The sequence below is a fragment of the Sinocyclocheilus anshuiensis genome, unplaced genomic scaffold, assembly GCF_001515605.1.
Source record: "Sinocyclocheilus anshuiensis isolate Anshui unplaced genomic scaffold, SAMN03320099.WGS_v1.1 scaffold179, whole genome shotgun sequence".
NCBI lineage: Eukaryota > Metazoa > Chordata > Actinopteri > Cypriniformes > Cyprinidae > Sinocyclocheilus > Sinocyclocheilus anshuiensis.
In genome coordinates, this window is record NW_015549577.1 from 78610 (window position 1) to 92938 (window position 14329).

The 14329-nt window shown below is 36.5% G+C and overlaps 1 protein-coding gene across 2 annotated transcripts in view; it reads left to right on the top strand.

The window, feature by feature from the left end:
* znf385b (zinc finger protein 385B) overlaps positions 1-14329 on the top strand; it is a 62205-nt gene that overhangs the window by 37568 nt on the left and 10308 nt on the right. For both annotated transcript variants that reach the window (XM_016445613.1, XM_016445614.1), the window contains exon 3: positions 2631-2741. In XM_016445613.1, coding sequence (XP_016301099.1) covers positions 2631-2741 — 111 coding nt within the window. The remainder of the gene's footprint in view (positions 1-2630; positions 2742-14329) is intronic.

The following is a 14329-nucleotide window of genomic DNA, read 5'->3' on the forward strand; positions in this document are numbered from 1 at the left end:
ATATATATATGCGTTTTTGAAGCTCAAAAGTTGGCGGAACCGGCCGTCGCCATCTTGGCAGCGCGTCACTCCTGGATAATCGCAAATGGGCAAAGAGGCGGGAGCAGGTTGGTGAAGCCACGGCCACCTAGCTCGACGGTGGTGACAGCAGCGGCAATCCACCTGTCACTCAAGTGGCCACGCCCTTAATTATGCAGTTTTCAGCCAGCCTCTAGCGGCCAGTTGATGAATTACAGTTTAAGTCACTTCCTTGTTGGCTTCGCGAGAGAGAGCGGGAGGTTGCCGCTTGATATATATATAAATATAAATAGTTATTTTAAAAGGTAATAATATTTTACAATATCACTGTTTTACTGTATTTTTGATCAAATAAATGCAGCCTTGAGCATAAGAGATTTTTTTTAAAAATATTTAAAAATCTTCCTGACAGCTTGGCTTGTGACATATAAGGCACGTCAATGACATCACACATTTCCACTTTTTTTATTGAAATGTTATCAAGTGAGATTTTAGAACTTTGCTGGATGGAAAATAGCACACAAATATGAGGGGGGTGAACTGTCACTTTAAGCCTTGTTTTTGGTTGACACATTCACTCTGGCACAAACCAGATGTTTACTTTTACATATCATATAATTGCTTTTAAACGTATAAAAAGCAATTATTTTTTCAAATCATCAAAAATAAGTATTTTGTTTGAATGTTTTTATAAAATTTTCAAAAGGCAGAAGACAAATACTTATTTATATAAAAAAAAAGAACGACTGTTCTGAACTTGAACACTCTTTCACTGTTTAGATGAAAATATTCGTTTGATTTTAAAACATGCCTGTGAATGTTAAAACCGAACCTACGCTGAGCTATTCCTGGATTGCAGTAGTAAAGTGTATTTGTTGTCATTCCACTGTCACATTACAAGCATTCAGGATTTAATTGAAGAAAATGAGGGCATATTTGTAAAGGTTTATAAAAGGCTTTTCTTTGCTTGAATTTCATTTTATTTGTTTGAATGAAGGATAGCTAGCTGGCAAAACTTCAGAAGCTGCAAGTGATCAAGTCCACAGAGGTGTTTGGATGCTCTCCTGTGCTGAGGTGGCAGAGATCACATTTGCTTTCCTTTCTTCATCCTCCTTGGTTCGGTAAACAGAGTATCTATTTCTATCCGGTAGAGCCCAGGAGACCAGCAAGGCTGCCATTGATTCTCACCATTACCCAGCTGTCTTGCCTGCAGCTTGCGATCCTTATTGCTCTCATTTCCACCTAGCGTTCAGGGTCGTGGATACTGACTAATGCGGAGGACACTCAGCGTGTGTCTGATACACATCTCACTAACTCTCTTTTCGAATGCTGATTTCATACTTTGTTCATTTTCTCGGTCTCTTTACAAATGATACTTTTTGGTGTGTTCATCAATGTGACTGCATTGTGAGTGCTAGCAGCAGCTGTGTACCAACGCAACTAGGCAATGAGTCGGGACAAGAAGATGCCAGCTTTACTGTTTTATTCATGTTTTTGTCACTTTGAATTTACCACCAAACCTTTATGTGCACAAAACACAGGCGCTTGCATCCTGCCAATGTATTGCAATAGAAGCAGCTGTTGAGCAGAGATGGAAACTCAAATCAAGTTCATAAAATCATTGTTACTCGACTCTGACTAATAGTCAGTTGACTTGGACTCCAAATCCGAATCTTAAGTTTGCAAGGTGGAATATTTTCTCCAAATTTTATGATACAAGTCTCTGTTGCACATTTTTTGTGTTTGTTTGTTTGGATGCTTGGTTTATGCTGTCAGTTGATCCTGTATTCCTCAGTAATCTTGTATTAGTAATACAGGAAAAAAGGGACAAAAGCTGTTGCTGCAGTGGTACCTTTTCAAAAAAGTATACCTCTGCACCTTATTTAGCCCTAAATGGTGCATAGGGGTACAGTTATATGAAATATGAAATTAATTGTGCTGAAACAGGCTTTTTAGAACTAACCTGAAGCATATACAATACATTTTAAGCATACCAGGGCTGCATTTATTTGATCATTAATACAGTAAAGAAGATCATCTCCACTGGTTTAAAAAAAATTGGAATTGGAATCAGAAAGTCAAACAGCCCTTACATTTCCACTTTAAATTCAAAAGTTTGGGGTCAGTAAGATTTTTAATGTTTTTAAAGGAAGCTCAACAAGACTAGTTTTATTTGATCAAAAATACAGTAAAACATTAATATTGTGAAATATTATTAGAATTTAAAAGAACTGTTTTCTGTTTTAATATATTTTAAAATTGAATTTATTCCTGTATGGCAAAGCTGGGGTTTTTTTTAACACTATAAATGCATTTATTGACACTTTTGATTAGTTTATGTCATCTTTGCTGGATAAAAGTATTTCTTAAAAAGAAAGAAAAAAAACACATGAAAAGATCCAAAATATTAAATACATTCATAGCAGTTCACATCCACAAAATAGACAGATTACCTTTATACTAATTGCGAACTGAACACTTTTGTTTTAGTGCACACTCACTTCAGAAAACCCCCTTTCACATCAGCCAAATGATTCAAACTCTGGCCCACGCCAGCATCTCCTAGCTTCTGGTGAGATTCCTCAAGTGTTCCTCTGCTCTTTGTCTTCCAGATGGACCCTGTCCAGAAAGCAGTAATCAACCACACATTTGGAGTCTCCATTCCTCCCAAGAAAAAGCAAGTTATTTCTTGCAACATCTGTCAGCTCCGCTTTAATTCAGATGTGAGTATAAAAAAACTAACTTATCTCTGGTTATTCGTGTGTGTTTATATGAGGATGTGTAAATGTTTGTCTTTGGTTTGTGCATGTGCCGCATCTCCTTCCAGTGTACCCTTTTCTCTTAAATATGGAAAGAGAAGTAATCTTAGCCCATTCCAGTTCTGCCTGTGTAAAAGTGGCTGTTATAGTGCTGTGTTTCGCTCTGCACGCTGATGGCTGATTAAAACTAGCCCCAGTACAGCCGTTTAGGGTGCAAGTGGCAACGCTCTTCATTAATCATACAAAACAAGGTAAGTGCACTAATGTATGGTAATTTTAGCAGACGTGATGCTGCCAGTTCCCTCAGCCAGCTTTTAATGAACAGTTCTCAGCCATTTTCAACAAGACGCATCACGCATGCCGGATCATTTGAATCGTTTCATTAAATCAGTTGCTATGTTTGCTGTTTTTCAGTGCTCTGTCTCATTCACTTCCTTTACCTGTGTTGACTGCACCCTAAGTCATTGAGCCCATAATACACACAGCAATTCAGCACAGATACCCAAGTATGCCTTCAAAATACATTTTTGATGTTGTTAGTTGAATATGCAAAGCCTATGTGTTTATATAGGGTTGGGAATCGAGAATCATTTGTATGAAAGAACCGTTTCATTTTATATAAAAAAAATGGAATGGTTTCAAATATTTTGACAATGTTTGGTTTTATTAACTGTGCTTGATTCCTGTATCATGAACCATGGCCAAATGAAAAAAAAAAAAAAAACATGGCAAAATAAATGTTTAACTGGGTTGGGTGCCATTTGAAACTGCATTGAGAATGCGTTTTAAATTCCAAGTCAGTTCCGAAATAGAATGCAATTCAAATTTGAATGCAAGCAAATTAATTGATCAATTCAAATTCAAAGGAATTCATAAAACTTAAAAGTTTGATTGACAATGCCTTGTTTGAAAGCTTTGAAAACAATTTAAAAAGCCTTGAAGTTTGAAGATTTGTTGAATTACAATTCATGTTATTCCAATTCTACTTCCTGTTGGTTGTTTGATTGTTTTTGCTGAATCATCAGAAAGACTCACGATTCAGTCTAAAACCACTTAAAGGGATAAGTCACCCAAAAATGAAAATCATTTAATTTGCTTATCTGCATTTACACAAAAGATGGAACACAAATTAGTAATACGTTTCTTATGGTCACTAAATTACAAATTACATTTTAAAATGTATTAAAATTTGTATTACATTTTTTTTTGTATTACATATTTATTATATATTTAAAGGGGTCCTATTATGCGTTTTCACTTTTTCAACTTTAGTTAGTCTGTAATGTTGCTGTTTGAGCATAAAAAACACTGAGCTGCGGTTTATGATTTTCCTTAATTTTTGTAATCTGTAATAGATTTTCATGCATAATGTTCCAAATAAAATGTGGAATTGTTTACTCCCTGGCAGAGCAGTCAAATCTACGTACCATTGTGTTTATGAGTGCCCGCACAGGTGTGGGGTTCTGCACAGAGTTCACTGGCAGAGTTTTGTGTTGTGTTGTTCTCTATGGGAGAGGGGTAATTACTTACTGTACTGCCATGTTGTTCCACTCTGTCTTGGCATTGATTAAGCCATTTAATTTAAGATGAATGGCACAGGGTGGCAATAAGCCCTGGCTGACAGAGGGCTCCCACTGCGAACGGTAATTGAGAAAAGGTTTCTCTCAGAGTGGAAAACAGATGCAGGAGCACTATTGTGCATCTGTTTTGTCTCCTCCAGGTCTTTTTCATCTTTATCATGACAAACAGACAGGAATGTAAGCACAGTAACCCAGGGAACCCCTTTGGACTTCTGAGCAAAAGCGGACGTGGTCCTGTTGTCTCAGTGGGGCGGCTGCTGGGTGTCCCAGCCGGCCTGTTGTTCCCTCCTGCGGAGCATAATAGCTTGATTGCTATCAAGTTTGAAACCAATGTTTTCCAACACAGCCAACGTGCTTCTGAATTGAAGCGACTGCTAGGGATTAACTTGTCTCAGCTTCCTGTTATCGTCTTCCCCTCTCTCACGCGCTCCAAACAAGCACAATAAAGCGGAAAGTGCAATGACTGCCCTTCTTGTGATAATTTAAAACAGTTTCCTCTTGCAATCGCCTATTTGAACAATGCTTTAAAGATTAAGCGGTGCATCTGAGCTAGCATGGGGCGAGCAGAAGTGTCAACGGATGTTCCCCAGACCGCCGAGCTCTTTGATGCTAATTCTGGGTGCATGTGTTGCCACGTTGTGATCTCCACTGATAGAGCTGTCTCTCCTGCTCTCCGTGCTCCCTGGAGATGCTCATCTGCATGCCAAGTCCAAAGCACATCTTGCTTAAGTGGAAGTGATGCTCTGGTTGGCGTGTCAGAACGAATCAGCCCGCGTCCCGCGTTTACCTTGGTTCTCTGCAGGCCTGAAGATGCCGTGTTTGTCAAGCACTGTGCTGTTACCATTTTATGTTCCAAAGGAACAGATATTCGCACACATTATACACAGGCAGTGGCTCGTATCAGTCTCACAGCTTGCTCATGTAGATTAGCCATCGCCCTTGGAAGCTACAAACTTTATCTGTGGCTTTATTACGCCACTTCGTTTTGCCACAGTCCTGCGATGTAATTTAATCCCATATTTAGTGCATGCTCTGGACTCACTGTGTCATCCAATCCTGTTGCCAGAGGGGAAAACATTGTGTAACTAAAGGTTGAACACATCCTCGGCCAAGCTCTAATGAAGTTTTGAGGGAAGCAGTAGTTCCACTCAGTGCTTTTGTTTCTATAATGAGTCCAAGTATGCAGCTGTGAAGTGTCTAATGGGCATTTTTGGTGAAAATACACCATAAACAGATGAGATAAATAGGGTGTGATATTCCTCCCTGCTTGTTCTGTGAAATATTCCCATAGTGGTGTAAAATAACTGATGTTTAGATTCGTTTGGATCTTAAAATCACAGTCTGGCACATAGATTTTTTATTTTCAATAAAATCATATTTATGTAGTGCTTTACATAATTTATAGCATATTAGAATGTTGTTGTAGTATGTTTATTTAAATAAAAACATATTAGTATGTTTTTAGTTGGACGTTTCTGCTATTTCTATTATTTCTGCAAATAACTTTTTTTTTAACGTTTTAAATAAAATGTGAGTGTTGCTTGCTTGCTTGTTGCTGTGTGATTTCTAGGGCATTCTAGGTAGCTGCCAGGTTGTTGCATTGTAGTTGCTAGAATGTTTGGTGCTAATGTTTAATTTTCAAATTTAAATGTAAAATCATTGCATCCAAGCTTTCTATTTATCATAAAATCCTGAAAATAAAATGTATCATGGTTTCCACAAAAATATTAAAGGGATAGTTCACCCAAAAATGAAAAGGCTCCGGGGGGTTAATAAAAGCCTTCTGAAGTGAATCGATGCGTTTGTGTAAGAAAAATATCCATTTTTTTTTATCCATAAAACATGGGGTAATTTCCATTTTTGGGTGAACAATCCCCTTAAACTGCACAACTGTTTTCAACATTAATTATAATAGGAAATGTTTCTTGAGCAACAAATCAGCGTATTAGAAAGATATCATGATTTTTTCATGTGACACTGAAGACTGGAGTAATGGCTGCTGAAAATTCAGCTTTGCATCACAGGAATAAATTGCATTTTAAAATAGAAAACAGATATTTTAAGTTATTTTAAGTTGTAATAATATTTCAAAATTTTACTGTATCCTTGGTGAGCATGGGAGACTTTTAAACGGACGTGTAACTGCTGTCACACTAAGTATTTTAACTCCACATCATCAGGCATTGTGAATGTGACTTGGTGGTGAGCGTCACCAATGCCGTTGGGCTAATGTGTATAAATAGACACACTCACATGCATTACATGTTCCCTGAATCACTATGGATTAGTACTAATTAATGGCTCAGATCAATGTGTGTAAACGCCAAACCTTAAATGGCATTTGTGTCCATTATGTTTTAAAACTTTGCCAGGCGTATAATTACAGTCTTTAACTGTTCAAATCCACCACGCAATTTACTGACCTTGTGCAAGTTTATAGTTCAACTCCAGCCTCTGAAATGCCTCATATAAATGATCTTACCATTAATGTGTTCGGCATTATATTTTATGTGCTTTCCACGAACTAAACATGCTCCCGTTTTCTGTAGAATGCAACTTTTTTAATGCCGTAATTACATTTCAGGCAAGGCCTGCAGGCAGCTGACAGTTCTATAAATTGTTTTTGGTTTGATATGGTGTTTTTATTTCATATTTTGACTCAGAAATCTTGGCCCTCTGTTTAGCTGTTAAAATAAATTTTTGCAGATGTGGCCTGAATAAACTCTGTGAATGTAGGAAAATTTAAGCTGAATTTTCAGCTTTTCACTCTACTGCATAGGCGGAGGGTGAACCAACTCCAGGGTAAGGCTAAAAGCAGCCAAATGTATTAAACATCATAAACCCGTCTTTTTAGGCAAGAACCAGACATGGGTGTCATGTAGGCGAAAAAAAATGTTTAATGGGACTGAATTTGTATTTAACGTGATTACAATTTAATAAAAACGTTAGAAATTAATAATTATATAACGTTTCCTTTCCACGGTTATTCAAACAGCAAATAAATTATATATAGCCTAGAAAGTGACATTATCACTAACACTGATCTATCGCGAGTTTAAGCACTCTCAAAAAAACAAAACTATTGTTATAATCACTGAAGCTGAATCACTGAAATCTTACTTACATTGTACGTACATCTGCGCTTTGTTGTTTATGATGAGAGAATTCGCAAGAGTCCGGAATTCAGTCAGCAAACGCGCGCACACTCAACAAAACTGATGAGTTTGAACGATGACTCATCTGAACGCTTCTGATTGGCCATTGCATTCCTAAGCTCAACAGAATTGTGTGTGATTGGTTCAAATGCGCAACACTGTAAAAATGCCTAAAATGAAATACGGTGCAACATGAGCAGATATTAATTTAATGCCGCAATTGACACTGTCTATTCATATTCACTTTGTTAGCAACAGACGTAATAGATTTAATTTTTTTGTGAAGAGGCATTTTTGTCCAATTTAGTGCCATTTTTGCCCCAAGTTCCCGTGGCCAGGGGAAGGCCTTACACACGCTCCGCCTATTACAAATACACAAAAACTGTTTATACTGAAACCTTTTGTTCCCTGGCAGCTTTGTCTTTTTTCAGTTACATTACATTGTCTGGTGTTTTTTTTTCATTACAAGGTGTGTGTTTTGAAGGTTGTGTGTTCTTTTGAAGACTGCATTAAAGAAATGCGAATAATGGCTGGCATACGTTCTTAGGTTTCCCTTATCTCCTGTAAATGAGCTGTTTTATCTCCATTCGCGCTCAGCGTAACAGAGAAGCCCCGGCCATTTCATTTTGAAGTCACCTGATCTGAAGGTGTGTGTCCTGCTGTGATGTGACATCAGGTGAAGTGGTGGCTTCCCTCCAGAGACCTACAGCCCTTATGTGAGAACACGCCAATATGGCAGATAACTAGCACATCTCATTAAAGCTTTATAGTCTCTTATACATGCTGTGTCTTTACAGCCGTCACACCCCTGCAACACGTGTCTCTGTTGAACTGTTGTGTCGTTGCTTGACTAACGTTACCCAGCAGGATAATGAGATCCTAGTCTCAAATTTCCTGTTTACATGGAATGGTGTTACATTAAATGGTGGACGTCGCCAAATCTAAACGGACTCATATTTTGTTGTTGTTTTTTGTTTTTGTTTTTTGCACTGTTACCATTATATTTATTTATTTTTCATATTTGTGTTTGTATATTATAAGCATATTATTTCTGAAGGATCATGTGACACTGAAGACTGCTGAAAATTCAGCTTTGCCATCACAGAAATAAATTACATTTTAAAATATATTAAATTATTTTATATCTTATATTGTAATAATACTTCCAATATTTTGGTTTTTCAGTTGTGTAATAATTGTTTTTTTTTTTCTTTCTTTTTTTTTTTGAGATGTATCATATATTGTTTAGTGCAGGGGTTCTCAAACCTCTCCATGCAGTACCCCCAGCACTGCACGTTTTGTATGTCTCCCTATATCTGACACACCACTTCAGGTCTTGCAGTCTCCACTAATGAGCTGATGAGTTGAATCAGGTGTGATAGATGAGGGAGACATACAAAATGTGCAGGGCTGGGGGTACTCCAGGACAGGTTTGAGAACCACTGGTCTAGGGCATCAGAATGCCTGCCTGATATTTGGGTTTTTCCACCTTGAAAACCTCAATTTAAACCATGCTAACAGGTGTAAACAGCAGTATTTCTCGGATGATTACTCGTGATCAGATCACAGAGACGGATCTTAATACCAGGTGTGTGCAGAGCTTACGTGTGAGGAGATAAGAAAAAAGCTGGAAATAGGAATGTTTCACTGCATTGAGATCTGCAGATGTTTTTGTGAACTTTATGTGTAGGTTTAGGAAATTGAGGATCAGTTCGATTAATACTGGTACTAGGGTAAAATGTCTGGGTTTTGGCTTTGTTTTCCTATTGATGTTTTCTCTAGAGGCCTCATACATTATATGTACATGTATTTGCATCGCTTTGACCGTTCTCTGTAGATCCCACCTTCTCGCTTGCCACGATTGGTGGATTATGTACGTTTGGTAAAAATACTTTTCAGTCATTGCCTTTAACAAATATGCTACAAGTATTGTAAAACAGTGCTGCAGTGCTACTGAATCTACAGTGCTATAGCAAAATTAAGAGTTTTTAAATGAGCTCTTTAGTATTTTTGTCTAACGATTTATGGTTAGGATTAATTATAAGGATGGGTGTTTCTTTAAAAGGGATAAAAAAAAAAAATCAGTAATGCAATCATTAAGGAACTGAAATCAGAGTCATTCAAGTCCATGCGATTCCCATCCCTAAGTAAACAGAGCGAATTCTTCTGTCTTTTTAAAAGTAGTTATTTGGAAGATGGATTACCGGTGGGAGAACATCAAGGCATGTTCTGCTAAAAGTCTTCTGATGTATTGAGCTTTGAGTAAGGGAGAAAGTGTGTGTGTTGTCTTTTTAAATGAAAATGCATATTATAAGCTGGACAAAAACTCTTATATGTGCTCTAAGATAAAGAACTGAAGAGTGGAAATTGGCTAATAATCAGGCTTTAACATTTGGCATGTTTTTTTTTCTTCATCAAAGTAAGGTTGTTATTGTGCTTAAAATTATTTTAAAGGCTGAAGTGAAGGGAAAGAGTATGTCATAGTTGCTGTATGACTTCATGTGTTGAGGGAGTTTGTGAGCAGAGGTTTTGTGGCAGGGACCTGTGGCCTCGGAAAAACAACAGCATAATTGGCTGAATCATTTGAAATTGTCAGTGCAAGACCAAATTTGTTGCATGCACAACTACAAGCACATACAGTCGACCATTAGCAGCACCAAACCAAGAATTTCAGATATAATGACTGTTTCCAAACAGGTTTTCTGAACTATGTACCCATCTGCAGTTGTCTGGAAAAACAGATAGTCCTACTAGAAATTAAGCTTTATTTAAAGTGTTTCAGAAGGCTTTCGTATAGGCATTTCTACACATTAAACTAATTTGTCCTGTATTTTTAACACAGAGACACTTTTACAAGATATATTGAAGAGGGATCATAAAAACACCTTTGAGAAATAGAAAAGCAAATACATTTCTGACAGTGATACCCCATCTGAGGCCAGTCTGGTTATTGCATCAGCCAGCCTGTGAAAACCACAAAGTCAAAGCATGTAAGCATGAGAAAATAGGCTCCCTACAAAATCAACTGTGTACTTTCATACAACAAGCTGTTACAATGTGTAGGTGTGTATGTCTTTGACAGGTTTCTTGTACAGTACATGAGCGCTGAACGGGAGGATACACAGACAGCTGTAGGGTAATGCACTGATGTTGCTGGCAGCTCCTATTTGCAAATATCAGCAGAAAGGCTTACTGGTGCTTATTGCATATGCAAGCCTTTTTTGTTTGCTCGTTCGTGTCCTGCTCTTGTTGCAAAGACATTTTTGCAACATAACTATTAATAAAGCTAGTATGTGTCTGACTATTTACTGAAGAATATCATATACGCTCAGTGGGCTTTGTTCATGAAACACGAACAGCGCGAATTTCTGTGTAAAATGTTTGTAGAGCTATTAAAGGGGTCATAGGATGCTACATGCACTTTTACAAGTTGTTTGAACTGAAATGTGTGTTGGCAGTGTGTGTACACAACCACCCTATAATGATAAAAATCCACCCAGTGTTTTTTTTTTTGTTTTTTTACACTACCATTGAGAAATTTTAACCAAACTATGTTACAGACTTTTCATTAAGACCCTAAAGAATCATATCAACTTGTGGAAAATGGGCATCCTATGACCACTTTAAGTAAATTGCAGTATTGGTACAGTTCATGCAAAATTAATGAATTTGTATGTAGATCGTTTGGCAAACCATGCTGGCATAAATTTTTCATAAATTGTAATAATATCTGTGTTCAGTGCCGTTCAAAATTTTGGGGTCAGTAAGATTTTTCATGATACTTTTATTATAAATAAAAATAATACTAAGGACATTTGTAATGTTACAATTGATTTCTATTTGTATTTCTAAATTAATTACGGTTTCCATATAAAAATTACGCATTTTCGACACTGATAATAATAAGAAATTATTCTTGAACACCAAATCAGCATATTAGAATGATTTTAATAGTATTTCACAATATTAATGTTTTACTGTATTTTTGGTCAAATAAATCCTGACTTGTTGAACAAACAAAACATTAAAAAAAAAAACTAAACAATCCCCAAACTTTTGAATGGAAAGTGTAACTCAAAGGTCTGTTTGATTTCAGATTTGTTTTTGGAATCAACTTTGATTCCAATTCCAGATTTTTTCAAATCAATTATTTCCAAGTGTCAGTTCCAAACTTTTAACAACTAGAATTTTACATTTATTCGTGACTCTTTTTGTGTAACATAAAAGACAATATTTTGAAAAATGCCTGTGTGTTTTAATCCAACGTTGTTTGGACCCCAACATTCTTCGAAATATCATCTTTTTGTGTTTTACGGAAGAAAGAAATGCATACAGGTTTGGAACAATATGAGGGTGATTAAATAATAGCAAAATGAACTTTCACCCAGAAATGTGTGCATATTCACAAAACATAAACATGTTTATAAACCCATTCTTAGTTTAGATGAATTTACAGAGAAATTCATGCTGCTCGTGTTCCATGAATGAGGCCCAGTGATTGCTAAGCTGGAAGACACTTGATGTTATAAAGACTGAAATTACAGTCAGAGTGTGGATGTTTTTGTATATATTAAAATGGACGCACACACTTAGCTTGGGAGGAAGTAAATTTATAAATGTCAAGTGCACTTACTCCAGGTCACAGGAGCTGCTAACATTTGCACCGTGCAGAGAAGACAAAACGCCCCGGGTCGTCACGTCATTCTCTCCTGTCACTGTCTGCAGCAGCGTCCCGTGTGTCATTATGACTCTCATGCCTGTCACTTGAACAAGCAATCTGTGCTGTTGGTGCAATGGGCATTACGCACCTCATTTTCGCATGGTCTGTCTTTCTCTTTCTTCTATCTTATCATATTTCATGTTTTTCCAGCTCTGGGTCAGATGGTTCAACACACATTCACAAGATCACAAGTAAACTGCAGACATTTTGTCTTCATGACACAAAAAAGAATCAAAAGAATTTAGACCCCTGTTTAATCACAGCACCTTTACGACATGGTGTTAGCCGCATGCTTTGTTATAGATATTCTTTTGTCTGTCTGTCTGTTTGTGTGTTTGTTTTGATCAAATGTATATATGTATTAACTAATAAAGTTAATATGTTTCTTTCAATAGAGGCACATCCAATACTGTTCTGTAATCACTGACCTTATAAAACGTCAAGTCCCCCAAATACAGGTTTAAAAAAGGTGTGTTCAGACTGACAGCGATTAATTGACGGTGCTAGTACATTAACAAATACATTTTATTTGTTTATTTAAAAACCATAATTATGAAATAAATATGATATATTATATAGTATTTATTTTAAAATAATAATCATTATAATGAAATGTATTTAGAATTATGTATTTATAAATATTTTATGTATTTTTTAAACATTAAAAAAAATATATATATAATATGTGTGTTATATATTAGGCCATTAGTATTTTCACCAAAAAAAAACACACAAAATCCGTTTTAGGCCAGTTATTTTGCTGTAGTGTGTCAGTAGGAAATATCAGTTTCATTTCCAAACATTCCTTTTGCCATTGATTGAAATAATCCAGTGAGATTTTTGTATACACAAGGAATCTGACAGCAGCCAGTGCTCCACACAGAGATCTGATCTCACCATCATCCAGTGTATCTGGAATGACATGAAGAATCACAAAAAACTGAGACAGACTAAATCCAGAAGAACTGTGACAATGTCTCCAAGACACTTCAAGAAACCTACCTGAAAAACTATGCACAAGTGTACCAAGGAAAAAAAATGCAAAGGGTGGTCACACCAAATGTTGATTTGATTTAGTTAATAGAAGTTAATTGATAAATAAAATCTATATATGACATTATTTTTGAAAGCATCCATGCTTTACAGCATTTTTACACAAGTGCCTAAAACTTTTCCACTGTAGCTTTGCAGGAAGGTTTCTTTGAAACATCATTGCCACAGTTCTTCTGGATTTAGTCTGTCTCAGCTTTTTGTGATTCTTCATGTCATTCCAGATGGACTGGATGATGGTGAGATCAGATCTCTGTGTGGAGCACTCCTTGTGCAAACAAAAATCTCGATAGATAGATAGATAGATAGATAGATAGATAGATAGATTTTTTAATTAAATAATTATTTATAAGTAATAGTTCTTTATTGTATATTTCTTATTCTTTGTTGTTCTGAGAACAGTCTCTGTCAGTGTGAACGGCCCTTGCCTTAGATCTTAGTTCTTGAATCATAATGAAAATCCTATTGCTTTAAATGTTTTATCTCATTAATGAATCGCTATTTTAAGCCCCTAGAATACCCCAAACTTTGAATAATCTGCAGTAAAAACATCCATGAGCGGTGCTGTCAGAAATCCCTTAAACTTGCAGTTAGTGAATGTGACAGAGTTTCAGCGTTTGGAGAGAAAATCCATCTACGGGTCTTTTGGGACTTTGTCACTTTTGATGTCATAAAATTGAGAAATTGAGCTCCTAATTCTTAGCGGTCAGATATTCAAAGGGATCCTAATCCCTCATAAGCACTCTCTCCTGCTCCATCTCGCTCTGTTTAAGTGTGAAGTAGTCATTTTCCCTTTAAATCTTCACTTGGAACTAAGGATATGAGTAAACTCTATATTAACGGCCTCAATGAGTGCTGGCTATCGACACCCATTTAGTTTTCTCCATTGAGAATCAATTTCCTCCTGACAAACAGTGTCGGCCTCTATTTCTAAGGTTCTGGAAAATTCGGTCATCTCAATCTAATCGTTACCTTGATTGGAATAGTGCCTGCTATTGAAAGCAAGTTTGAGATGTGTGTGTGTGTGTGTGTGTGTGTGTGTGTGTG